The 26,421-nt window shown below is 48.2% G+C and overlaps 1 protein-coding gene across 2 annotated transcripts in view; it reads right to left on the bottom strand.

Annotated features, from left to right (window-relative positions):
- Positions 1-431: 431 nt before the first annotated feature.
- LSM11 (LSM11, U7 small nuclear RNA associated) overlaps positions 432-26,421 on the bottom strand; it is a 31,864-nt gene continuing 5,874 nt past the window's right edge. The window contains exons 2-6 of one of the 2 annotated variants that reach the window (XM_068278288.1): positions 24,089-24,568; positions 19,582-19,721; positions 15,262-15,345; positions 11,577-11,907; positions 432-513 (exon numbers count right to left, since the gene is read on the bottom strand). In XM_068278288.1, coding sequence (XP_068134389.1) covers positions 11,584-11,907; positions 15,262-15,345; positions 19,582-19,721; positions 24,089-24,488 — 948 coding nt within the window. In that variant the 5' untranslated portion in view covers positions 24,489-24,568 and the 3' untranslated portion in view covers positions 432-513; positions 11,577-11,583. Of the gene's footprint in view, positions 514-8,068; positions 11,908-15,261; positions 15,346-19,581; positions 19,722-24,088; positions 24,569-26,421 lie in introns of those variants that run through there. The other variant, XM_068278287.1, reaches the window with a different exon arrangement.

Here is a 26,421-nt window from a genome sequence, read left to right as displayed (position 1 = left end):
ACCTCCTATGACTCCTTTTCCACCAACTCCCATTGCTATTGTGTCTCAGGAGGTCGGTACACGCCTGTCTTCTACCGGGGAGGAAGTAGCAGGTCCTGGTCGCAGGTTTCATGGGGTAAGATGACGCTTGACATCACTTCCTAGGAACTAAAGTGACCCCTTCAACTTCCCACAACTCCCAGTCCCTTCAGCCCATTCCTGCGTTGTACGCAGGACATCAGACTATGATGCCAACAAGAAGGGAGAGAAAGCCCTCCAATAGTGCATTCATCTTCTTTAATGGACATCGCAAAAGTTAAGATGCATTTACATCAAGAGAAGGTTAAAATCACCTTTAGTAGGCCGCTCGCGTCTCAAATCTCTGTCCAAAGGTCTGGCCAGGACCTTGGATCACAATGGTGTCTCTCCGGGTGGGTGCATCTGGAGGTGTGGGAGATACGGGGGCAGGGCATCTACTCAGCAGTGGCGCCACGTCATTGCTGGTTTCGGCATTCACCACACCTTCTTCAGGACCTGATTGTCATGAGGGTATATTATTGTAGTTTTTTTTTTTTTTTTTTGGGGGGGGGGTCCAAATAAGGGCTTGTAATTATTTATATAGTAGAAAAAAATACACCTTTATTTCCAAATAAAATATTATCGTCATACATTGTACTAGAGACATCATTTAAATGTTGTAATAAAGGGAGCAAATGGGCAAATAAAATGTGTGGGTTTTATCTACAACAGCACATTTTATTTTAAAACTAGCATGGCTGAAAACTGGGAAATAATGATCTTTTTTACATTTTTTTCTTTTCTTTAAAATGCATAAAAAATAAAATAGCCAGCACCCGTATATACTTCCATTTAAGCCGGCCCTTGTATAGGCTGAGGTACCCACTTTTCCCTCAGAAACCAGGGAAAAGTGATTGACTCACATATAAGCCCCCTATCCAGTATAGCCCACTCCACAGTAGCCAGATGTGCCCCCAGTACAGGTCATTCCTTCTCCCCATAGCCAGATTTGCCACATGTATGGTACACAGCTGTGTCTCAAGATGTCACGAGATGGCGTCATAGATATGAGACAGTGATTGCCACACAGGATGAATCCCTGATCACTGTACAGCTGACAGGTTGCTTGCACACAAGCCACACAGACACAGGTAGACACAGGTAGTCTTGAGCAGTGCACTCTGCACACCATGCTGCAGGGGATGGGGGGGGCACGGACACAGCAGGGAGCCTGCTGGCAAGAGCAGGAACACTAGTGCACAATCCTTACGCTCCTCTGCCAGTAACAAAACCTGCTCCACCATCCGTTCTGCTCCACTGACTTGCATATAAGCCGAGGGGTAACTTTTCAGCACAATTTTTGTGCTGAAAAATTAGGCTTATATGCGAGTATATACAGTAATTCTTAGAAAAAAAAGTACTGTCCAAAGAAAGCCTAATTTGTGGTGAAAAAAACTACAATATATAGATAATTTGTGAAAAAATGTGATAAGTAGCAATACAGTTATCGGCGAATTAATGGGAGGGGCGTGGTATAAAAATTGCTATGGTTTTTAAGGGGAAAAAAAAACCTGTGGTGGGGAAATTGGTTAATAACAGGGATGGGCTCTCCAGTAATTCCGAGTAGCAAGCTACTCGGAATTGAAATGGTAATGAGGCGCTGATTAAACAGCTGTGACCACGGTTGATGGGGGGTTAAATTACCCAGAGGTCTGTAGGATAGTGTGCTCTCCATTACGCATCATAGCCGAACTGTGAGCCGCGTTGCATGACTCACTACCGCGCTTCCTCCTTCAAGCCGGAAAGAGAAAGCGCGGTAGTGAGTCGTGGAACGCGGCTCACAGCTCAGCTATGGTGCGGAATGGAGAGCACACTATCCTACAGACTTCTGGGTAATTTAACCCCCCATCACCTGCGGTCACAGCTGTTTAAAGGACAACCGAGGTGATATGTGACATGATGAGATAGACATGTGTATGTACAGTGCCTAGCACACAAATAACTATGCTGTGTTCCTTTTTTTCTTTCTCTGCCTGAAAGAGTTAAACATCAGGTATGCAAGTCACAGTTTCTGTCTGGGTCAGGATTTGGTCGGACTATAGCGTAACCCTCCCGAATAAAGAATTACAGTATAAAACACTTTCCTGGCAGTAAATGGCTTCTGAGAGCAGGAAAGAGAGATAAAAGGGTCAATAGTTCATAGATTTTAGCCCTGGCATACTTCAATGAATGTAATGTATAAGCAAACTGCGCCTGCCCTGGTGGATCTGATCCGTTGAGTATTCGCTACCACAAGTCCATTAAAGATCTGTTGAAAAAGTTGTGACAGCGCTCCTCTTCTTAATAACTATATATCTGCAATGAACAAATTCCACATAGTGCATTACCAACAGTATAGCTGATTAGCATGCATATACACCCAGTGAACTTCCGTGCTCAGTGTGTTTCACTCCTTGTGACATCCACTCCCTATAATACAGCCGCTCACCGGATAAAAGCCACCTCAGACTCCAGGTGGATCTAGCGCTTTGCCAACCGGCAACAGAATCCACAGCTCCGGCCTGTCTCTTGTAAAAACTCCAATTTATTCCATACAGAACATGTAAAAACAAATAATAGCACATAGCATAATACTGTTTAAAAGCATTCCCCGGCCTGCGCACTTCAGTACACTCACTTCGTTACAAGATAAAAGCGCATATCGGGCTCCTTAGCCCAGCAATATCTCCCTCTCACCGCGGTGTCGGCGTCCCGTACTCCCGCTTCCCGAGGTTTGCCGGCGCTCAGTCTCGGAGTCACGGAGACTGAGCGCCGGCAAACCTCGGGAAGCGGGAGTACGGGACGCCGACACCGCGGTGAGAGGGAGATATTGCTGGGCTAAGGAGCCCGATATGCGCTTTTATCTTGTAACGAAGTGAGTGTACTAAAGTGCGCAGGCCGGGGAATGCTTTTAAACAGTATTATGCTATGTGCTATTATTTGTTTTTACATGTTCTGTATGGAATAAATTGGAGTTTTTACAAGAGACAGGCCGGAGCTGTGGATTCTGTTGCCGGTTGGCAAAGCGCTAGATCCACCTGGAGTCTGAGGTGGCTTTTATCCGGTGAGCGGCTGTATTATAGGGAGTGGATGTCACAAGGAGTGAAACACACTGAGCACGGAAGTTCACTGGGTGTATATGCATGCTAATCAGCTATACTGTTGGTAATGCACTATGTGGAATTTGTTCATTGCAGATATATAGTTATTAAGAAGAGGAGCGCTGTCACAACTTTTTCAACATACTTCAATGAATGTGTCATTGAGAAAAGGCCATGAAACAGTAAAAAATTAAAAAGATTTAACGAGGAACTGTCGCAAAAATCTTAAAACACATACAAATAAGAAGAGTAAAATGAGCCATAAATTACTTCTCTCCTATGTTGCTGTCACTTACAGTAAGTAGTAGAAATCTGACATTACCGACAGGTTTTGGGCTAGTCCATCTCTCCATAGGGGATTCTCAGCATGGCCTTTATTCTTTATAAAGACATTCCCTGAAAAAGATTTATACAAAGATGCTGGTCAGTCTCCCTGCTCGCTGTACACTTTTTTGGCAGTTGGACGGAGTAACTGCCATTCACTAAGTGCATTTTGAAAATAAAGAAATTCCTGTGAACCCCCCATGAGGAAATGGGCTAGTCCAAAACCTGTTGGTTCTGTCAGCTTTCTACTACCTACTGTAAGTGACAGCAACATAGGAGAAAAGTAATGTATGGCTCATTTTACTCTGGAAAAAAATGTACTTCTTGTATAAGTTTACATATATTTTAAATGTTAAGGACAGAGGTCCTTTAAATATAAAATAAAACTGGGATAACTAAAAAAAAGTAATTTTAGAAGGAGGAGGATAGATACAATTGTTTATCTCATTAGTTTATTTTCACCTCAGATGTCCTCAGATGTGTTTCCATGAGAACAAGTAAAAAAAAATGTTTTCAAATTGGACTTGTAGTTTTTGAGAAAATCGATTTTAAAAAAATTCAAAGAAAAAATGGCTTTTAAACTTGTATAAGCAGGTACAGAGGGCAGAGGTGACACAGAGGGGGACATTGGAGGCACAGGGGGGCACAGAGGAGGTACAGGGGACAGAGATGGCACAGTGTTCCAACTTAAAGGGAACCTGAACTGAGTAAAATTATTTAAAATAAACACATGAGGTAACTTCAAATGAACTTTACATAGTTACCTTGCCATTAGTTCCTCTCAGAAGCTCACCATTTTGTTCCGACAATTATCCCTTCCAGTTCTGACAACATTTTGTCATAACTGAAATATATCAGTTGCTGTCAGTTATATATCAATTGCTGTCAGTTTTAGCTGAGAGGACAACTGATGTGCCAGGTAATGTCCATGTTTCCCTATGGCTCAAGTGAGCGAAGTTACAGTTTAACAGTGTGCTGACCAGGATGCGGTTATAGAGTAATGACCATTTTCAAAAAGGAGGACGGAGAATTCCCTTGATCTCAGTGGACAAACAGGAAGCAGTACAGGAGAAAGACACTGAGGAGTAGACTACACAGGAGGTAAGTATGACTTGTGTATGCTTATTTTGACTTTTAATTTTCAGTTCAGGTTTTCTTTAAGAGCAGGTTAAGAACGAACCTTCAGACCCTATCTAGTTCATTAACCGGGGGCCACCTGTACTCAAAAGCCCATCCCTGGTTATTAATAATCTTTTTTTTCTTTTCTTTACTGTAGCTGACAAGGGACCAAAATGTGGGGGTACATGTACAGTAAAATGAGGTCTTTATAGGAATGGAGTGTAAAAGGGCCCTTCATGACATGCACCATAATGCATAATAATAGTATCAATCTGACTCTTGTCATTTATGCAGATATGACTAGAGTCCTATATCTGCATATTTTTATTAAAGGAAACTGAAATGAGGGAGCTATGGAGGCCTCCACCTGCCAACAGGACAGCGACCAATAGCCAAACATAGACCAGCTCCCAGCGTGCAGGAAACGCCCCACCCATCCCCGGATCCAGTTATAACTCCACCAGTGACTTGATATCCAGAAGATACAGGATCATATAACGTGGTGAACTTTTGTTTTCAATGGATGGCATGGGAAAATGTTTACATTTACTTCAATAATCATGCCCCAAAATAACTGCATTCAGTAGAGTTTTCAAATGTATTTAGGGCCCATTTTTTAAAAGCTATTGGTCTGCTCTTTGCCACATAGGTTCCGCTATTTATTCATCAATATTGGTGATTTCCGCTGATCTGTAGATCACACCACATTTATAGATGTGGTGATCAGCTTGCCCTCCCCAATTACACGATTTTTAAATTGGCCATTACTCAACTGTTTAATCTGATCTATCCTCTTAACCTCCCCATACGCTTCACAGCGAGTCACTGAGATGGCTGCCTTGCACGGTTCAGCTGTTACTGAGAAAGGAGTGATGACTCTGAAACTACTCGTATAAATGTAAAAATACCTTCACATGTGTGGGATCCTTACGCCAAAAAACAGAAAAGGCAAAAAACAAATAACAAAACTGATCAGCAGCTCACCAGCACCAATAGAAGATTTTATTTAAAGGATACCCGAAGTGACATGTGACATGATGAGATAGACATGTGTATGTACAGTGCCTAGCACACCAATAACTATGCCGTGTTCCTTTTTTTCTTTCTCTGCCTGAAAGAGTTAAATATCACGTATGTAAGTAGCTGACTCAGTCCTGACTCAGACAGGAAGTGACTACAGTGTGACCCTCACTGATAAGAAATTCCAACCATAAAACACTTTCCTAGCAGAAAATGGCTTCTGAGAGCAGGAAAGAGATAAAAAGGGTCAATAGTTCATTGATTTTAGCTCTGGCATACTTCAATGAATGTGTCATTGAGCAAAAACAATAAAACAGTTAAAACTTAAAAAGTAGATTTAACCTCCTTGGCGGTAACCCCGTGTGTGACACGGGGTAAGCCGCCGGAGGGTGCCGCTCAGGCCCTGCTAGGCCGATTTACATAATTTTTTTTTTTGCTAGACGCAGCTAGCACTTTGCTAGCTGCGCCAGCACCCCGATCGCCGCCGCCGCGCGCCCGATCGCCGCTATCCGGTGCGGCGCGCCCCCCCCCCCCCAGACCCCTGCGCTGCCTGGCCAATCAGTGCCAGGCAGCGCCAAGGGGTGGATCGGGTCTCCCAATGACGTCCCGACGTCGCTGACGTCATTCCGCCCCGTCGCCATGGCGACGGGGGAAGCCCTCCAGGAAATCCCGTTCTTTGAACGGGATTTCCTGATCGCCTATCGCCGGAGGCGATCGGCGGGGCTGGGGGGATGCCGCTGAGCAGCGGCTATCATGTAGCGAGCCCTGGGCTCGCTACATGATTTAAAAAAAAAAAAATTAAAAAAAACTGCTGCGCTGCCCCCTGGCGGTATTTTTCATACCGCCAAGGGGGTTAAACATAAAATAAACTGTGGAATATCTTAAAAAGTCATTTTTAGGAGAAGGAAGAGAGATACAATTGTTTATTTCATTCGTTTATTTTCACCTTGGGTGTCCTTTAAAGCTTGGCTGGATACAAAAGGGCACCTACAATTGTAGTAAACCCAGCAAAGAAATAAGAGTGCAAACAGTGCAACAAATGTTCGTTCTGCTGTGTGCACCAAAGAGACAGAGAGAGGAGAACTCTGGGTAGTCACCAAGCTTTATACATTTGCCATGATTTTCAGCAACTTTACTTACTGCTTACAGCAGCTGCACACTTCAGCTGAAACATTATGTAAGGGCATATAATTACACAAGTTACTTGTATTGTGGTTATATATGTTACATAACTTTATGCAACAGTGGAGTAACCCTTTTAAAGAGAATTAGGATTTTGTGGGGGCGAAACGATATGAAATCCCTCCTGAGGTAGCTGTGTTGATTGAGCACCTGAACAGAAAGAGGTAACTGGGTGTGTCTATAAATGGACTGCACAGAATGATTTGCCACTCACAGAACTGCTGTCATGGCTGCAAGTATGCATATTTTTAATTAGGCCTAGAAAACCATAGCTAGTTGCATGTTGAAATGTGAAGGTCATTTTTAATGCCCTTCTATTACAAGATGGCTTTTGCAGCACTGATATATTGCATATTTATTTTTAATTAAAGTGAATCTGAAGATAAAATAAACAAAGTGTTTGACTTATCTGGGGCTTCTGCCTACATCCCCCCCCCCAGCAGCCCCCCCCCCCCCCATCCCCCACCATCCTCCGTTGTTCCGCCACCAGCTAGTTTAGGTTTCGCCAAAGGGCCACTGTGCCTGTGCGGCTCTGGCCACGCGTATCTTTCCTCGCATTCCCCTCCACAATAGCGTCCTGCGCAGGACGCTATTGCGGAGTGGAGCGCAAACAAGGCTACGTGTGAAAGGGCTGCGCAGGAACAGTGGCCCATCGACTTACAAGTCGAGGAATGAAACGGAGCGGAGGCTGGAGAAACGGAGGATCGTGGAGGACCGGCGTTGGACAGGAAGGCTGCTGGGGGGTTGGCAGAAGCCCCAAGTAAGTGAAACCCTGTTTATTTTTTATTTTCAGTTCTGCTTTAAAGAGAGTCTGAAGCGAGAATAAAACTCGCTTTTTAGCTTATATTCAGCAGGGGCATGTTTGCCCTGCTAAAACGCCGCTATCCCGCGGCAGAACGAGGGGTCTTTACCCCCCAAATTCCCCCCTGCAAAATCCACGATCCAACTTGGTCGTAGATTTTGCTGCTCATGGAGGCAGAGCTTTCGGCTGTAGCTCTGCCTCCATGCGCGTCTATCAGCCGGCGGATCTCCGCCTCCTCCCTGCCCCTCTCAGTGAAGGCAGACTGAGAGGGGCGGCGATCAGCGCTGATAGATGCGCTGAGAGGCAGGGCTGCGGCAGTTAGCCCTGCCTCAACAGGAAGCGCTCCCCAGGAGGGGATTTGGGGGGTAAAGACCCCTCGTTCTGCTGCGAGATAGTGGCGTTTTAGCAGGGGCAAACATGCCCATGTAGAATATAAGGTAAAAAGCTAGTTTTATTCTTGCTTCAGACTCTCTTTAAATTCATTTTCTTTAAAAAAAAACAAAAAAAAAACTTAAGATTTAGTGAGTAAATGACAGTTATTTTATATTTCCTAAGCATTCAGCTTTCAAGCAAACAGCACCTCACATGCATTTCACATCTCGCCAACGCATTTCAAAATATTCCTGACACAATGGACTTGATTCACTAAGACAAATAGCATGCCTTATCAGAGCTAACACGCCTTATCGGAGTTAACATGCCTTATCATAGTTGCATAGCGAGCGCTACGAACCGGCAGGTGCTCAGGGCAGGACGAGTGGAGCTCTTGTCATTGCCATAAGTTTGAAGAGCTCGCTATGCTACTCTGATAAGGCGTGTTAACTTTGATAAGGCATGCTAATTGTCTTAATGAATCATGCCCAATGAGATTAACCCATCTTTGTGCTACAAGAGATTTCTGTTTAGTTTAACCACACTTCCCATAACTTTATTCAACTGACCAAACACTTTTCTCTGCTTTACCTAATTAGTAACATAGGGATGACTTAAAGTGAACCCAAGGTGAAAGTGATATGGAGGCTGCCATATTTGTTTCCTTTTAAACAATACCAGTTGCCTGGCAGCCCTGCTCATCTATTTGGCTTCAGAAGTGTCTGAATCACACCAGAAACAAGCATGTAGCTAATCTTATCAGATGTGACAATAATGTCAGAAACACCTGATCTGCTGCATGCTTGTTCAGGGGCTATGGCTAAAAGTATTAGAGGCAGAGGGTCAGCAGGGCAGCCAGGCAACTGGTATTGCTTAAAAGGAAATATGGCAGCCTCCATATCCCTCCCACTTCAGTTGTCCTTTAAAGTGGCCATAGATCTAGCAATTTAGACTATCGACCATTCGATTCAATAATTTTATCAAATCTAATCAAAATTGGCGCCGCAATAAGTGCATCTGATTGGTGATTCCATTTAGGGTCTGGAATTGGACGAATGTTCGATTCCATGCGGGATAATCTTGGATGAAAGTGCTTGATGGGAGGCGTGGCAGCTATGGCGTTGAAAATTGATGCATGCAATGGACCCCCAGCTGCTGCCCCTCAAGTGTAAAATGTTCCCCTCGGTGCCCAAGCTCAGTAAATTCTCACCTGTCCTCCTCAGCCACCATGTTACCGCTAGTGTCTGTATCACATGGCACCATGTGCATATATGGCATCACACAAATGCCCCGTGGTACAGACACAAGCGGTAACGGGAGTGACAGAAGAGGATGCTGGGAGTCAGGCCAGTAGGACAGGTGAGAAGTTTCAGAGCATGGCGGGGGGGGGGGGGGGGGGATACCTGGCATTGTACACTTGGGGGGGGGGGGGAGGCTGGCATTGTACACTTGGGGGGCAGCCAGGCAGGCCCCAAAGACGGCATTGCTAGGCCAATTCCATGGCAATCGGCCTGCGGTGTATGGACAGGCAACAGATCTCCCATATCTGTCTCGTGGTCGATCTGCCCATGCATCGCTAGGTGTATGGGCACCTTTAGGTGTTTGTTCAGTTGAATAGAGCTACGAGAAGCTTTGCTCAGCTCCGCCCTTGTATCTAGAAAATGGCTTCATTGTATTCTACATTCTGGCTTTGGTTCATTTTTGTTAGAGAGTGAAAGGTTATCTCTCAACCGACCCTGCTAGCTTGTAAAAGTAACGTCCAATGTAACAATGCAGCAAAGTGCAGACATGGGGTGGTGCAATGTGCACATACTTCTGCAAGGCCTCAGACGTACACGCCCACTGAACACTTTATTAGGAACACCCGTGCAGATGATCGACTGTGCACTGATCCGATTAACCAATCGCGTGTCATTGGTGCAATTCATAACAAATACAGATCAGGTTGTGATTTTCACATCAATCATGTTGATCATAGAAAGATGGATGATGCCAGATGAGCTGGTCTGAGAATTTATCTAGCTGCTGATCTCCTGGGGTTCTCACACACAACAGCCTCCAGAGTTTGCTCAGAATTACACAAAAATAAAATCCATGTGAGTGGCAGTTCTGTGAATGGAAACACCTCGTAAATAAGAGATGTCCTGACTGCTTCAAGCTGACAGAAAGGCTATGCTAACTCAGATAACCAATGCATATTGCATTGAGCCTCTCCTGCATGCCCAGAGCAGGAAGCTGAGGCTGCAGTGGACACAGGACCACCAAAACTGGAGAGACACAAGGTGCCCGTACGTCTAGCGATGATGGGCAGGTCGACCATGAGACAAATCTCTCTCTACAGTTGAGTGAGATCTGTCGGCTGCTCATACGCTGCAGGCCGAATCCTGCATGAAATGTATTCGAAATCAGCCATGTGACACCACCTCCTGTCTGGCCACCTCTTCAAGTGTAAACTGTGCCCCTGCAGTGTAAACTCTCACCTGTCCCGCCTCCTGGCTCCATCCGCAATCACCCCCATGAGCCATTACCGTGAGCGCCACCATGTGGAGTGTGCGTGAAGTCAGAGGAGACTGGGAGTTGCAGCAATGGGACTGGTGAGACTTTACACTGCACAAGCCCCGGGGGGAGGGATTTTACATTTAGGTGGGGGGATAGCAGCTGGGATTCCCTTGCGTTATCGAGCGCCACTACCGCCTGCGCACCCGATTGAGCACTTTTATTGAATGTCATGCACCCAATCGAGGAATTTTCACCGAGATCTTTCCAGCATATCCGAATGATGCATTTGACTGATGGCCTGAAATCAATCAAATCATCGGTTGGGCGGACATTTTCATCTGATTCAATAAAATTATCAGATGGTCGAACAGGCCGCAAAATCGGTAGCTGTATGGCCACATAGCGTGACCTCATGAATTTTCCACTGAAACACAAGTATTGGGCTTGATTCACAAAGCGGCGCTAACCTACTTAGCACGTCTAAAGTCTTTAGACGTGCTAACCAGGGTACTAAGTAGGTTAGCACCGGATTTCTCAATCAGATCGCGCGCTAACCGTGCGCGCGCAAAGTTTTAGGCGCGCAAAGTTTTAGGCGCGCTAAGTCCCATAGGCATTAATGGGCACTTCGCGCGGAGCGCCCTGCGCAGTACGCGCGTAAAGCTTTGCGCGCGTAAAGCTTGTTTAGACGTGCTAAGGGGGTTTTCACAGGCGTGCTAACAGTTAGCACCGCTTTGTGAATCAAGCCCATAGTAGGGTAAGAATTTGGTGACAACAGTGTGAATCCAGGGGAGCCGGGGTGGCCAAGGCAGGGTGATTTGTGTCAGAGGTTCAGGCTGGGGATTTAATAGAATTGGAGATTTGCAGAATGAACGTACAGCTGACATATTGTGTGATTTCATCGTGTCAGTATAACAGAACCTCAAAGGAAAGTTTCCAGCGTCTTGCAGACTCCACACCATGAGGGACGGAGGCTGCTGTGAAGACAGTGGCCCCGCCCAGTATCAGTACAGTGTTCCTAATAAAGTGCTCAGTGAGTGTATACAGAGATCCCTTATAACAGGGAAATATCAGCATCCTCTGCACCGCGCAGAGCTCCGCCGTGTGGCAGGCGCAGGTATTACCGTCTTGTCATTCCGGAAGGTGAATTAATAGAATGTTTTCGCCTCTGATGAAAACCTGCTTCATGTGACGAGTGAAGACTTTCTGATAATCGATCTTCTGCTTTCTAGTCCTTTCTTTGGATTTATCGCCGGTCGTGCCTGATCTCCCTTGAACCGGATCAGGGGATCTCTTGTCCCGTGATCGCACAGATCTCCTCGGATCTCTGCTGGAGGATCTCCTGCCTGCGCTCCTTTGCGGCGGAGCGGGGGCGATCGGTTTCGTTACAGCAGCACTTTGCGTTTCTGTAGAGGGCGCCGACTCCGAGTCCTGCAGTTTTAACCTGTCAAAGAGCTGCAAAACAACCAAAAACAGTCAAATACAGAACTCTCAGGAGTGTTTCAGACATTATGAATCCTATGTCAGTCCAATTTTTTGTGAAAAATCGTTTGTGCGGATTGGTTGTAAATCAATTATCAGTTCATTGATTATGAACGATTATAAAAATAGTCGTCCGATTGGATTTTGGTCAAACCAAAATTTGGATTTTCTTGTCAGTTGTGACAGATTGGAAGCAGAGATTGATTCGTTGATGGTGTAATGAACGATTTTTCTTCCAATTAAAATTATATGCTCACTCGAACGATTTTTCACTAGTGGCCACTTTAAAGGGGCACTATGGTGAAAAATTGTAAAATGTAAAATATGTGCAAACATAAACAAATAAGAAGTACATTTTTCCACAGTAAAATGAACCATAAATTACTTTCCTCCTATGTTGCTGTCACTTACAGTAGGTAGTAGAAATCTGACAGAAGCGACAGGTTTTTTTCATCCAAATCTTACCATTTCTATGTAATATAAGGGACTGCCTAAATTCTCCATTCAATATATTCACTCAGTTTACCCTTATACTACATAGATTTGGTAAAATTGGATGAAAAAGATTGGATCGTTAGTGGTCACCTTTATACAGATCACACAAAAACGTAGGGATTTCTCCCATCTCTAGTGTATGTTGGCAAGAGATTGTATAATAATTTTACAAACAGATTGCATAGTGTGTGGCCACTGTAAGTCTGTCAGGTTTAAAGGGCACCGCTGCTGCATCCAGTTTGGCACGGTGTCCCCCTATGTGGATCAAAGTATTAGACAAGTCGGACACACTGACCCCTCCCACCAACATGCAGATTGCGAGCTGGTGCTGGCCCCACCCCTGATGCCGGGTCATCTCCTCACTCCAGTGGGAGGAGGTAAAGATCTATGGATCCCAGCTGTTGCAGCAATTTCATGATCACCAAGCCCCCCGCATCACAATGGAAAAAACTGAGGGGGGGGGGGGGGGGGGAGGAAGGACATGGATGATCGGGAAAATTAATTTTGAAGGGTTAAAGTTAAAATAAAGTTGTTCAAAAGACCGACCATAGAAAATAGATACCCCTTAATTTATTCTCTCTGATGCAAGTGATCGTTAGTTGCTGGCACTTTGATCGCCAACGGGAGCGCACACGGGAGCAGGCGGTGGTAGAAAACACTGATGGCATGTGTATATAAATATATATGCCCCTGATCTGCAAGTTATCGGGGGTATATATATATATATATCCTGTGTCAGTGCGTTTCGGCCAGCGCGCATGCATGGCGCATGGGCAGGCGGACTTGGGACAGCACAGGAGGATGGGAGCAGGGGCAGGCGTGTGGGCGCACGTCGCAGCCATGCACGCGCCCTGACTGTGCAGGCTTGGCGACTGCAGGGAAGAGACATCCCCATAGATTACACTCACAATAGGGGAGGACTTCTCACCTCTGTCCTCACAGCAGCTGCTACGTTCTCCGCTCCATCCCCCACCGGAGACGTGGACCTGAAAGTGCCGACACACCAAGGACTCAAAACAGGCTGTCTACAGCGGTGCCTGACTGCGCCACGTCACCATGGCAGCATGGTACAGCACTGTACTCATCTCCTGGACTACATCTCCCAGCATGCATCCCGGGGTGCGTGTGTGCTTGACCCCCCGTTGGGAATTACAAATGCCGGGGGCCAGAAGAGCAACACCCGTAGATAAGTAATGGTGCTCCACTCTACCCCACATACCATTATGAACCTCTCTGATGAGGTTTTAAACAAAGTAAAAAAGGATGCTCAGGGCACTTTGAAGGACACCTGAAGTGAGAGTGATACGGAGGCTGCCATATTTATTTATTTTTAAACAATACCAGTTGCCTGGCAGCCCTGCTGATCTATTTGGCTGCAGTAGTGTCTGAATATCACCAGAAACAAGCATGCAGGTAATCTTGTCAGATCTGACAATGTCAGAAACACCTGATCTGCTGCATGCTTGTTCAGGGGCTATGGCTAAAAGTACTAGAGGCAGAGGATCAGCAGAATAGCCAGGCAACTGGTATTGCTTACAAGGAAATAAATATGGCAGCCTCCATATCCCTCTCACTTCAGGTATACTTTAAAGGTAAACAGCAACACCTGGGCATATCGTTCGCCTCCTTACCCCCCCAACTGGAAGCCGCTCCGTCGTCCCTTCTCCATTCCCATTGAAACAGTAAGCATTGCTCTGCTACAGCAATCACCCCTTAAACTGTCGCCTGAGAGATGGAGTGCTGCTCCCTTCAGATGAAAGCCACTGCGCAGGTTTATGCACTATAAGAGAAGTGTGTGTGTGGGAGGGGGGGGGGGGGTTGGAGGAGTCAGTGTAGAGATCTGCAGAGAAGAACTGCAGACAAGGAGTGGTGGGAGGAGCCAGTGAAGATGATCTGCAGGCAGGAACTGCAGACAAGAAATGGTGGGAGGAGCCAGTGTAGAACTATGCAGACAGGAGCTGCAGACAAGTAGTGGTGGGAGGAGCCAGTGTAGAGATCTACAGAGAAGAGCTGCAGACAAGGAGTGGTGGAAGGAGCCAGTGAAGATGATCTGCAGACAGGAACTGCAGACAAGAAGTGGTGGGAGGAGCCAGTGTAGAGATCTGCAGAGAGGAGCAGCTGAGTAGTGGAATGAGATGGTGTAAAGATTTGTAGAGGAGCAGCAGATAGGAGTGGTGGGAGGAGCCAGAGTAAAGATCAGTAGTGGGAGGAGCCAGTTCAGAGATTTGCAGAAAGGCGCAGCAGATGAGGAATGGTGGTAGGAGCCAGTGTAGATTTATAGAGAGGAGCAGCAGATGAGTAGTGGTGGGAGGAGCCAGTGTAGAGATTTGTAGAGGAGCATCAGATGGGAGTCGTGGGAGGAGCCAGAGTAGAGATCAGTAGTGGGAGGAGCCAGTTCAGAGATTTGCAGAAAGGAGCAGCAGACGAGGAGTGGTGGGAGGTGCCAGTGTAGAGATTTATAGAGAGGAGCAGCATATGAATAGTGGGAGGTGCCAGTGTAGAGATTCCAAGCAGCAGATGAGGAGTGGTGGGAGGAGCCAGTGTAGAGATAGGCAGAGTGGAACAGCAGATGAGAGTGGTGGAAGGAGTCACAGTAGATATCAGTAGTGGGAGGAGCCACCGTAGAGATCAGCAGAGAACAGCAGATAAGGAGTGGTGGGAGGAGCCACAGTAGAGATCCACAGGAAGGAGCAGCAGATGAGGATTAGAGAGTAGGATGTAACAGCAATCAGGAGGATGTTGCAGTAGTCTAGGCCAGACATTACGAGGCATATACTGTCAGTCTCACCATAAATCTAATAAAAACACATAATGGATGGACAGGTACACTACCCGTGTCAGCGTCAGCTGAGGCTCATTGTAGAATGCTTTGCCAAGCACTGGCTTCCTGTACGTCTCATCTACATCAACCATGGCCTGAAACATACAAGATAACATATTTCATGTAACCTCAGAAGAACATCAATCAGACACTTCCCTATTCAGTGTATCTCTGCCCCGTTCATCATGTGACAGCTGCCTGGCCCCAGTACTGGTGCAGAGGCCGGCCGTGGACCCCACCAGGGACCGGGAGGGGGCATGGCCAACACAGATGGGGCCTGGCAGGGCTGTACTGAGACATGCAGACATGCATTTCAACCTTTGGTGATTGTCGATGTGCTGAATACACCTGATTTGTGTCAGAAGAGGAAGAATCCTTTCCCAGGATGACTGCAGGGCTCTTTCACACCAGAGCCGATTTCTGGCGTTTTGACGCAAAGTCAATAGTTTGCGTTTTCCAAGGTAAAATTAAAGTCCATACTTTCATTTTCCCTTTTACAGCTAACGCTACATTTTGGTGTGTTGCGGTTCAATGCACCCGGGAGCTTTTAACCGCCCGGCGCTGGCGTTTTCCCGTCGGGTGAATTATAACTACCACCGCTAATCAGCGTCGTACCGCAACTTCCCGTTGTCACTCAACATATGCACGAAATCGGGTTCATGCACGCGTTGGCTAATGTGAAAGAGACCTTATACGGAGTAGACATTTTTTGTGGCTCCCCATGTACTGTATGATATATTGTATTTCTTTTGTTGTTGCTGTTGTGGTTACAGAAGGCAATAATAAAACTGGCAAAACAGAGGTACCAAAAAGGATAAAATACACTAAAAACTGTTTTAAACGGAGGTAGTGGTGGACTTACCTCCAAGCAGACGACACAAATGGCCTTTTTTTCAAAAACAACTGCATTTCGACAAGAACTCCACTTGCAGCGCGTTTCGCAGGGTGCACCTGCTTCATCAAGCAGTAAGTTATAGGAGTATCTGTGCTTCATACACAGAGAGCTCGGCACCCGAGGTATCAGGTACACCCTGCGAAATGCATCACAAGTGGAGTTTTTTGTCTAAATAAAGCTGAAAAAAGACCATTTGTGTCTTCTTCTTGGAGGCAAGTCTACCTTCCTTTTAAATTGTTTTTAGTGTATCTTTTTGGCACCTCTGTTTTACCTATTACTATATTGAACACCCTCGGTGGAGGAATGCCAAAAACTGATACTACAGAGGACGACTTCTAACCTGAGTGGGGTCGGGTTTAGTCTCTCCACCTGCCTACACAGTGGTTGCCTTTGAGGTCACCCATGTTTGTGAGTATCACTCTAATCTAATTAGAAACCTGTTGTTAGTACATGCTACACTATATTGGGCTCTCAGTTTCTCCTTTCTGTGTTTTTGTTACATAGGGGTTATTCTTGCAATAGAATGATGTCATATCCTGGGCGTTAGTATTCATTCAACTGTGGATAAGAAACAATACCTAAGGAAGGCCTCTGCCAAAACGTGTAGTGACTGCTGACTCCAATTTGCTATAAATCTGCGATGTGCCGTCTCGATTTTATTCATTGCAGTTACCCGTATATTGTGCATGAAGGCGGGTTACCACTGGCTACATGGATCTAGTGACCAGTGCCTGTTCAGCAGAGGAGGGTTTTTTGAGTCATTGTAATGAGAAATGGGATAAGATAGTAAAGGGGAAAGCATGGGCTGGCAAACTAGGAAGTTAAAGTGCTCCTGAACTTTTTTTAATAGGCTGTTTAACCTTCCTGGCGGTAAGCCCGAGCTGAGCTCGGGCTATGCCGCGCAGGAAGATTTCTCAGGCCCTGCTAGGCCGATTTACTCACTTTTTTTTTTTTTTTTGCAACACACAGCTAGCACTTTGCTAGCTGCATGTGCATTCTGATCGCCGCCGCTCCGCGCTCGATCGCCGCTCCGTGCCGCCCCCCCCAGACCCTGTGCGCTTCCTGGCCAATCAGTGCCAGGCAGCGCTGAGGGGTGGATCGGGACTCCCTTAGACATCACGGCGTCATCCCTGGGGGGAAGCCCTTCAGGAAATCCCGTTCTTTGATTTAAAAAAATGAATAATTTAAAAAATGGTGCTGCGCTGCCCCCTGGCGGTTTCTAATAGACCGCCAGGAGGGTTAAAAGAAAAGCCACCGCATAACTCACCTATTCTGGGTTCCCATCGCTGCCTCTTCTGTCCTGTCAGCTCTCCCATTCGGCGGCAGTGCCCTCTCGTATATGCTGGCATCTTCACAGCAATGGCGCTGAACCGGATGTGCGCCGGAAGTAATTCTGGGTCAGCACCATTGCTGTGAAGATGCACCGGCATATACAAGAGGCGTACCTATGAAATCGCCACCGGGACACTTGGGCGCAGGATACAGCCGATAAATGGCTTATCCTGCTGCTGCACAAGTCCCAGCTGTGTTAATTCCTATTCCCCCTCCAGGCCGCCATGGATGGTGGGGAATGATGTAATATGGGCTTTCAGCTATTGCTGGCGGACGAATTACAGTGTTTTTAAAGTAACTTCAGCTCCGTCTTCTGACGGCGACGAAGTTACTCACTGTGTGCCGCTATAGCAGTAATTCCTACTACGGCCTATGGTGGCGCTGGCTGCACCCAAGTATCCTGCGCTGTAATTACAGCACTCGATACGAGAGGACCCTGCGGCGGAACGGGAGAGCTGAAAGGACAGAAGAGAGACAATGATGGAAACCCAGAGTAGGTGAGTATGGGTTGGCTTTTTATTTTAATAGGCCATTATTAATTAAGCAGGAAAGGTGGTGCAAGTGGGCGTGGTCTGGGGAGGAAGGTGCGTTCTTAGGGGGAGAACTGCCACTTCCTCCCCGCCCATATTTGACGCTCTTTACCAGAGTAGAGTGGGGACCACAGGGGGCACTAGACAAAAAGGACGGTGCTGTGACATATGTCACAGCACCACATATACAAATGGTATAAATACAATGCAAGCACACACTTAGTTCAGGGGGACTTTAAAAGTTTACCCGAGGCGACATGTGACATGAGATAAACATGTGCATGCACAGTACAAAACATTAAGGGCCCGTTTCCACTAGAGCGAATCCGCATGCGTTGTCTGCATGCGGATTCGCATAACCAATACAAGTGGACGGCCCTGTTTCCCCTCGTCAGTTTTTTGCTGCATTTTTTCTGTGCAGGATTTTTCTGCCTGTGTGAATTTGCCTGCGTGTGGAATGCAGGCGAATCGCAGGCAATGTATTTAATAGGGGAAATCGCACATGCGTTTTTTACCAAGATTTTGCGTGCGAATTCGCACTAAAACTAATGTAAATTGAACCAGGCAGTGACATGGTTAAAATCGCTGATAGCCTGCCTATGCGAAATCGCATGCGATTTCGTCAGCGGTGGAATCCCGGCGATTCGCACCGCACTAGTGGAAACGAGCCCTAATTAAAAGGCTGCTTTACTTGCTTTATTTTGCCGCATGAAAGAGTTAATTTCGAGGCATGGAAGTGACAGCTTCTGTCTTGTCGGGAATATAAACATCACTGATAAGCAAATTACAGCCATAAAAGTTTTCCTGGCAAAGTACAACTTCAGGGCAGGGAGAGATAAAATACATGAGCTATTGACATTTTTTCTAACTCTGGGACACTTAATAGGCTGCCACTGATTAGAGACAGTAAAACATTCAACCTACTTTGTAAATGTTTAAAGAGAACCAGAGATGAACCACCCTCTTGTATTTTACCTTATAAATCAGTGGGAACATGACAGTAAACACCTAATCTGCTCTTTGTTTCATTGTTCTCTGCTAAATCTGCCTGTTATCACCTCTGATAAGAATCCCCGACTGAGCACTCAGTCTAGCTTTGCTACGGAAAGATTATAGCTGATTATGTCTTCTCTGGTGTCTTTTCAAGCCCAAGCCTGCCCCCTTGTGGCTCTGCTATAATGACTCAGCTATAATTATTCCCTGCAAAGCCAGACTAAATGCTCAGTCCGGGATTCTTATCACAGCTGATAACAGACACGTTTAGCAGTGAGGATGAAACAGAGAGCAGGGTAGGTGTTTTCTCGAATGTTCTTACTGATATATATGGTAAAATACACAAGGGTGCTTCGTCTCTGGTTCTCTTTAAATATAAAATAAAACCATGGGATACTTAAAAAAATGTCATTTTTAGGATAAGGAGGATAAATATAATTGTTCATCCGTTTCTTTTCACCTCGGGTTCACTTTAAGGGGGAACAAAGATGGCAGCTCCCCTATCTCTCTCACCACACACACATATTCTCAGTTTCCGAATCTGCCGACTGGCCGTATTAGTGAGTCATGCTCATCCGTACCAAATTCCAGCATTTGTCAAAGGCAGCGAGAAATCCGGAGCAGACGCCGCGCAGACCCTTAAACGTGCGGATGTGAACGTTGACCTTTAGCCGCTCCTGTACACAGCGATACAGCATGCCCAGGGGACCGTCCGCCAGCTCTGGAGGATAATACACAACGTGTTATACAAGCATTATAAATGACTCTCAGCTGAGATATATTAATTATACAGGTAGAGGCAGTATCAGCACAAAGGAATACATAGTATATATGAAGATAAATTAGCGGTACATGCCGGACCGCCGCCCCTAATCACAAGACCCAGAAACGGGGTTACCAGCACTCATTACCAGTCACTGCTGGGACTTGTAGTGCACTTATTATTAGAAGGAGAGTAAACCTTACAGGGCCTGGTCTACCTCCATTGTATGTATTCCCTGCTGCTCGTAAGGGAAAAATCTACGCTTACGGATCATTACGCGTAATTTTACGCTATTACGCATTACGCAATTACGGTTACGGCGTAGGAAATTATCTACGGTACATCACTGTAATTACGCGTAAACTTACGCAATTACGCGTAAGGATACCGTAATGAAGGCGCTTACACTACGATGTTACGCGTAGTGCCGTAATACCCATTAATGCGTATTTTTTGACGCATGCGGACGATATGTACGCAATAGCCGTCAATGTGACAGTTATTGCGTACATATCATTCGTATGCGTCAAAACGTACGCTTATACTGAAGGGCGGGAGAAGATACTATTGGTTGCTTAGGATGTTGACTGATTGGCTACTCTTAGAAAATGGGAGATTTTACGTTAGTAATTACGCGTAAAATTACGCGTAAGTGTTCGTAAAATTACGCATGCCTAGCAATTACGGTAGACAGTGTAATTACGATACCACTTACGGTCTTACGCGTAAATAATTACGCGTAAGACCGCAAGTTACGCGTAACGCTTACGCGTAAATTTACATTGAATTACGATGCGTAATTACGCTCATGCGTAATTTCGGCCCAGCACTGCTACTGATCCTTGCAAACCCCCAGCCCTCACAGTATTCCCTGCTGGGCCTTGTAGTCCCCCGGTCCTCACAGTATTCTCTGCTGGGCCTTGTAGTCCCCCAGCCCTTACAGTATTCCCTGCTGAGCCCTGTAGTCCCCCGGCCCTCACAGTATTCCCTGCTGGGCCTTGTAGTCCCCCAGCCCTCACAGTATTCCAAGCTGGGCCTTGTAGTCCCCCGGTCCTCACAGTATTCCCTGCTGGGCCTTGTAGTCCCCCAGCCCTCACAGTATTCCCTGCTGGGCCTTGTAGTCCCCCAGCCCTTACAGTATTCCCTGCTGAGCCCTGTAGTCCCCCGGCCCTCACAGTATTCCCTGCGGGGGCTTGTAGTCCCCCAGCACTCACAGTATTCCCTGCTGGGCCTTGTAGTCCCCCGGTCCTCACAGTATTCCCTGCTGGGTTTTGTAGTCCCCAAGCCCTCACAGTATTCTCTGCTGAGCCTTGTAGTCCTTCGGTCCTCACAGTATTCCCTGCTGAGCCTTGTAGTCCTCCAGTCCTCACAGTATTCCCTGCTGGGCCTTGTAGTCCCCCAACCCTCACAGTATTCCCTGCTGGGCCTTGTAGTCCCCCAGCCCTCACAGTATTCCCTGCTGAGCCGTGTAGTCCCCCAGCCCTCACAGTATTCCCTGCTGGGCTTTGTAGTCCCCCAATCCTCACAGTATTCCCTGCTGGGCCTTGTAGTCCCCCGGTCCTCACAGTATTCTCTGCTGGGCCTTGTAGTCCCCCAGCCCTTACAGTATTCCCTGCTGAGCCCTGTAGTCCCCCGGCCCTCACAGTATTCCCTGCTGGGCCTTGTAGTCCCCCAGCCCTCACAGTATTCCAAGCTGGGCCTTGTAGTCCCCCGGTCCTCACAGTATTCCCTGCTGGGCCTTGTAGTCCCCCAGCCCTCACAGTATTCCCTGCTGGGCCTTGTAGTCCCCCAGCCCTTACAGTATTCCCTGCTGAGCCCTGTAGTCCCCCGGCCCTCACAGTATTCCCTGCGGGGGCTTGTAGTCCCCCAGCACTCACAGTATTCCCTGCTGGGCCTTGTAGTCCCCCGGTCCTCACAGTATTCCCTGCTGGGTTTTGTAGTCCCCAAGCCCTCACAGTATTCTCTGCTGAGCCTTGTAGTCCTTCGGTCCTCACAGTATTCCCTGCTGAGCCTTGTAGTCCTCCAGTCCTCACAGTATTCCCTGCTGGGCCTTGTAGTCCCCCAACCCTCACAGTATTCCCTGCTGGGCCTTGTAGTCCCCCAGCCCTCACAGTATTCCCTGCTGAGCCGTGTAGTCCCCCAGCCCTCACAGTATTCCCTGCTGGGCTTTGTAGTCCCCCAATCCTCACAGTATTCCCTGCTGGGCCTTGTAGTCCCCCGGTCCTCACAGTATTCTCTGCTGGGCCTTGTAGTCCCCCAGCCCTTACAGTATTCCCTGCTGAGCCCTGTAGTCCCCCGGCCCTCACAGTATTCCCTGCTGGGCCTTGTAGTCCCCCAGCCCTCACAGTATTCCAAGCTGGGCCTTGTAGTCCCCCGGTCCTCACAGTATTCCCTGCTGGGCCTTGTAGTCCCCCAGCCCTCACAGTATTCCCTGCTGGGCCTTGTAGTCCCCCAGCCCTTACAGTATTCCCTGCTGAGCCCTGTAGTCCCCCGGCCCTCACAGTATTCCCTGCGGGGGCTTGTAGTCCCCCAGCACTCACAGTATTCCCTGCTGGGCCTTGTAGTCCCCCGGTCCTCACAGTATTCCCTGCTGGGTTTTGTAGTCCCCAAGCCCTCACAGTATTCTCTGCTGAGCCTTGTAGTCCTTCGGTCCTCACAGTATTCCCTGCTGAGCCTTGTAGTCCTCCAGTCCTCACAGTATTCCCTGCTGGGCCTTGTAGTCCCCCAACCCTCACAGTATTCCCTGCTGGGCCTTGTAGTCCCCCAGCCCTCACAGTATTCCCTGCTGAGCCTTGTAGTCCCCCAGCCCTCACAGTATTCCCTGCTGGGCTTTGTAGTCCCCCAATCCTCACAGTATTCCCTGCTGGGCATTGTAGTCCCCCGGTCCTCACAGTATTCCCTGCTGGGTCTTGTAGTCCCCCGGTCCTCACAGTATTCCCTGCTGGGCCTTGTAGTCCCCCGGGCCTCACAGTATTCCCTGCTGGGCCTTGTAGTCCCCCAACACTCACAGTATTCCCTACTGAGCCCTGTAGTCCTCCAACCCTCACAGTATTCCCTGCTGGGCCTGGTAGTCCCCCAACCCTCACAGTATTCCCTGCTGGGCCTTGTAGTCCCCCAGCCCTCACAGTATTCCCTGCTGGGCTTTGTAGTCCCCCGATCCTCACAGTATTTCCTGCTGGGCCTTGTAGTCCCCCGATCCTCACAGTATTCCCTGCTGGGCCTTGTAGTCCCCCGGTCCTCACAGTATTCCCTGCTGGGCCTTGTAGTCCCCCGGGCCTCACAGTATTCCCTGCTGGGCCTTGTAGTCCCCCAGCACTCACAGTATTCCCTGCTAAGCCCTGTAGTCCTCCAGCCCTCAAAGTATTCCCTGCTGAGCCTTGTAGTCCTCCAGTCCTCACAGTATTCCCTGCTGTACCTTGTAGTCCCCCAGCCCTCACAGTATTCCCTGCTGAGCCTTGTAGTCCTCCAGTCCTCACAGTATTCCCTGCTGTACCTTGTAGTCCCCCAACCCTCACAGTATTCCCTGCTGGGCCTTGTAGTCCTCCAGCCCTCACAGTATTCCCTGCTAAGCCCTGTAGTCCTCCAGCCCTCAAAGTATTCCTTGCTGGGCCTTGTAGTCCTCCAGCCCTCACAGTATTCCCTGCTGGGCCTTGTAGTCCCCCAGCCCTCACAGTATTCTCTGCTGAGCCTTGTAGTCCTCCGGTCCTCACAGTATTCCCTGCTGGGCCTTGTAGTCCCCCAACCCTCACAGTATTCCCTGCTGGGCCTTGTAGCCTCCCAGCCCTCACAGTATTCTCTGCTGGGCCTTGTAGTCCCCCGATCCTCACAGTATTCCCTGCTGAGCCTTGTAGTCCCCCAGCCCTCACAGTATTCCCTGCTGAGTCTTGTAGTCCCCCAGCCCTCACAGTATTCCCTGCTGAGCCTTGTAGTCCTCCAGCCATCAAAGTATTCCCTGCTGAGCCTTGTAGTCCCCCGGTCCTCACAGTATTCCCTGCTGGGCCTTGTAGTCCCCCAGCCCTCACAGTATTCCCTGCTGAGCCTTGTAGTCCTCCAGTCCTCACAGTATTCCCTGCTGAGCCTTGTAGTCCTCCAGCCATCAAAGTATTCCCTGCTGAGCCTAGTAGTCCCCCGGTCCTCACAGTATTTGTAGCTGAGCCTTGTAGTCCCCCAACCCTCACAGTATTCCCTGCTGGGTCTTGTAGTCCCCCGGTCCTCACAGTATTCCCTGCTGGGTCTTGTAGTCCCCCAGCCCTCACAATATTCACTGCTGGGCCTTGCATTCCCCCAGTATTCCCTGCTGAGCCTTGTAGTCCCCCAGCACTCACTGGGCATGCGTGTCAGCACGTTTTTGGGCTCTCTCCTGCGTCTCCTGGGTTGTTTGGCCTCATCTTCATCCTCTGGCTTCACCACCATCAGCTTCTTCAGCCTCTCCACTCTCTCCGGGTCAGGGGCCGGCTTCTTCCCCTTCTTGGCCGCTCGCTGCCCCCGGGCCCTACCCCGGCCGCCTCCCCGCAGGAAGCTCTCGTACTCGGCCAAGTTATTGAAGCAGCGGACCTCGGGGAAGGGGATGGGGGTGCGGGGGCAATACAGGGCCCGTAGGGGGTCAAAGGCCTCTGAGCTGACATCCAGGCAGCCCCCCGGCACCTCATCTTCACTGACCGTCCCCGAATCACCGGAGGCCGCGGCCTGCCTCGCCTGAGCTTCCCGCCGGCCTCCACGTTCCATGCCTCATGCCTGCAGTACCGCAAAGTGGCCACAAGATGGCAGCATTACACCGCCCGACGCCAACAGGCCGACACTGCGCGCTGAAAGGGGAACAGTATGTAATAGATCATTTTGCTACAATAACAATTGCCAAGGCTTGCAAAATGTGCTGTCCTTTGTGACTCTGAAAAATTGTTACAATTATTATTGTGTATGTATGTAGTGCAGACATATTCCATAGTGTTTTACAGAGCACATGGTCATGGGTGCAAGAAGGGGAGTGGGGAGCAGTTTGTTAATAATTACCACTAGTCAAAGTATCTATAGAAGTGATTATTATGAGCACAGGACCAATAGAGAGCTAATACTGTGGTTGAAGGAGGGTCCCGATGCGGTCGCAACCTCTGCACCCCCTATTGCTACGCCCCTGCCCACACCGATTCCTCTCGTACGCCCCAGAGGGGCCCTTCAACCACAGTATTACCTCTCTATTGGTCCTGTGCTCATAATAATCACTTCTATAGATACTTTGACTAGTGGTAATTATTAACAAACTGCTCCCCACTCCCCTTCTTGCACCTCTGACACTGTAGTTGCCATTGGCAGGTTTTGCTATGTATAGAGTGCTTGGGGGGCAACTTCAGCTCTCTCTTCTGACAGCGCCGGAGTTACTCCCTGTGCGCTGCTATAGCTGTAATTCCTATTACGGCCTATGGTGGCGCCAGCTGCGGCCAAATCTCCTGCGCTGGGTTCACTGTGTTCGCATCGGGGGAGGGCATTGGCGTAGTAATAAGGGGTGCAAAGGTTGAGGCCACATCGGGGCCCTTGGGCCAGAAGGGCCTTGCCTCAACAGCAGTATTGGCTCTCTATTGGTCCTGTGCTGGTGTTGATCACTTCTATAATCATTAAAGGGAACCAGAGATGAACCTGAGATGGGAAAATGAAAAAGATGTTATACATACCTGGGGCTTCCTCCAGCCCCATCTGCTCTGATCGCTCCCACGCCGCCATCCTCCGCTGCCCGCAGCTTCGGGAACCGGCTCCCGTCACTGACATCATCGGACCCAGCTACGCAGGAGAAGTGCGCCCTCTACGTATCTCTCCAGGGGCTGCTGCAGAGATACGCAAACAGCGCACTTCTCTTACGCTTAGACTGGCTCCGACTGACGTCAGTGACGGGACCCGGTTCTTGTAGCTGCAGGCAGCGGAGGATGGCAGCGTGGGAGCGATCAGAGCGGATGGGGCTGGAGGAAGCCACAGGTATGTATAACATCTTTATTTTTTCATCTATGGTTCCCTTTAACAAGCTGTTCCCCATCGGATCCCCTTCTTGCACCCCTGATACTCTGGCTGTTCTTTGCAGGTTGTGGTGCACCGTATCAATTGCTATGTATAGAGTGTTTGCAGGGCCCCAGTGTAAAACGTGCACTGGGACCCAGAGCTCCTTAAAGAGAACCAGAGATGAAGCACCCTCTTGTATTTTACCTTATAAATCAGTGGGAACATGACAGTAAACACCTAATCTGCTCTTTGTTTCATTGTTCTCTGTTTAATCTGACTGTTATCACCTCTGATAAGAATCCCTGACTGAGCACTCAGGCTGCTCAGTCTAGTTTTGCTATGGAAAGGTTATAGCTGAGTCTGTCTTCTGTGTTGTCTTTTCAAGCCCAAGCCTGCCCCCTTGTGGCTCTGCTATAATGACTCAGCAATAATCATTCCCAGCAAAGCCAGATTGAGGGCTCGTTTCCACTATCGCGAATCCGCATGCGTCCAACGCATGCGGATTCGCACATGGTATGCAAGTGGATGGGCCTGTTTCCACTGTTGCGTTGGTAATGTGCGTTTTTTTCAGCGGTAAAAAAACGCACAAAAGAGCGAATCGCATGCAATGTATTTAATAGGGAAATCGCATGCCTTTTCCCCATGCATTTTTTGCCGCAAATTCGCATAGGTA

This window comes from Hyperolius riggenbachi, chromosome 3, assembly GCF_040937935.1.
Source record: "Hyperolius riggenbachi isolate aHypRig1 chromosome 3, aHypRig1.pri, whole genome shotgun sequence".
NCBI lineage: Eukaryota > Metazoa > Chordata > Amphibia > Anura > Hyperoliidae > Hyperolius > Hyperolius riggenbachi.
This window is presented reverse-complemented; position numbering and strand designations above follow the sequence as displayed.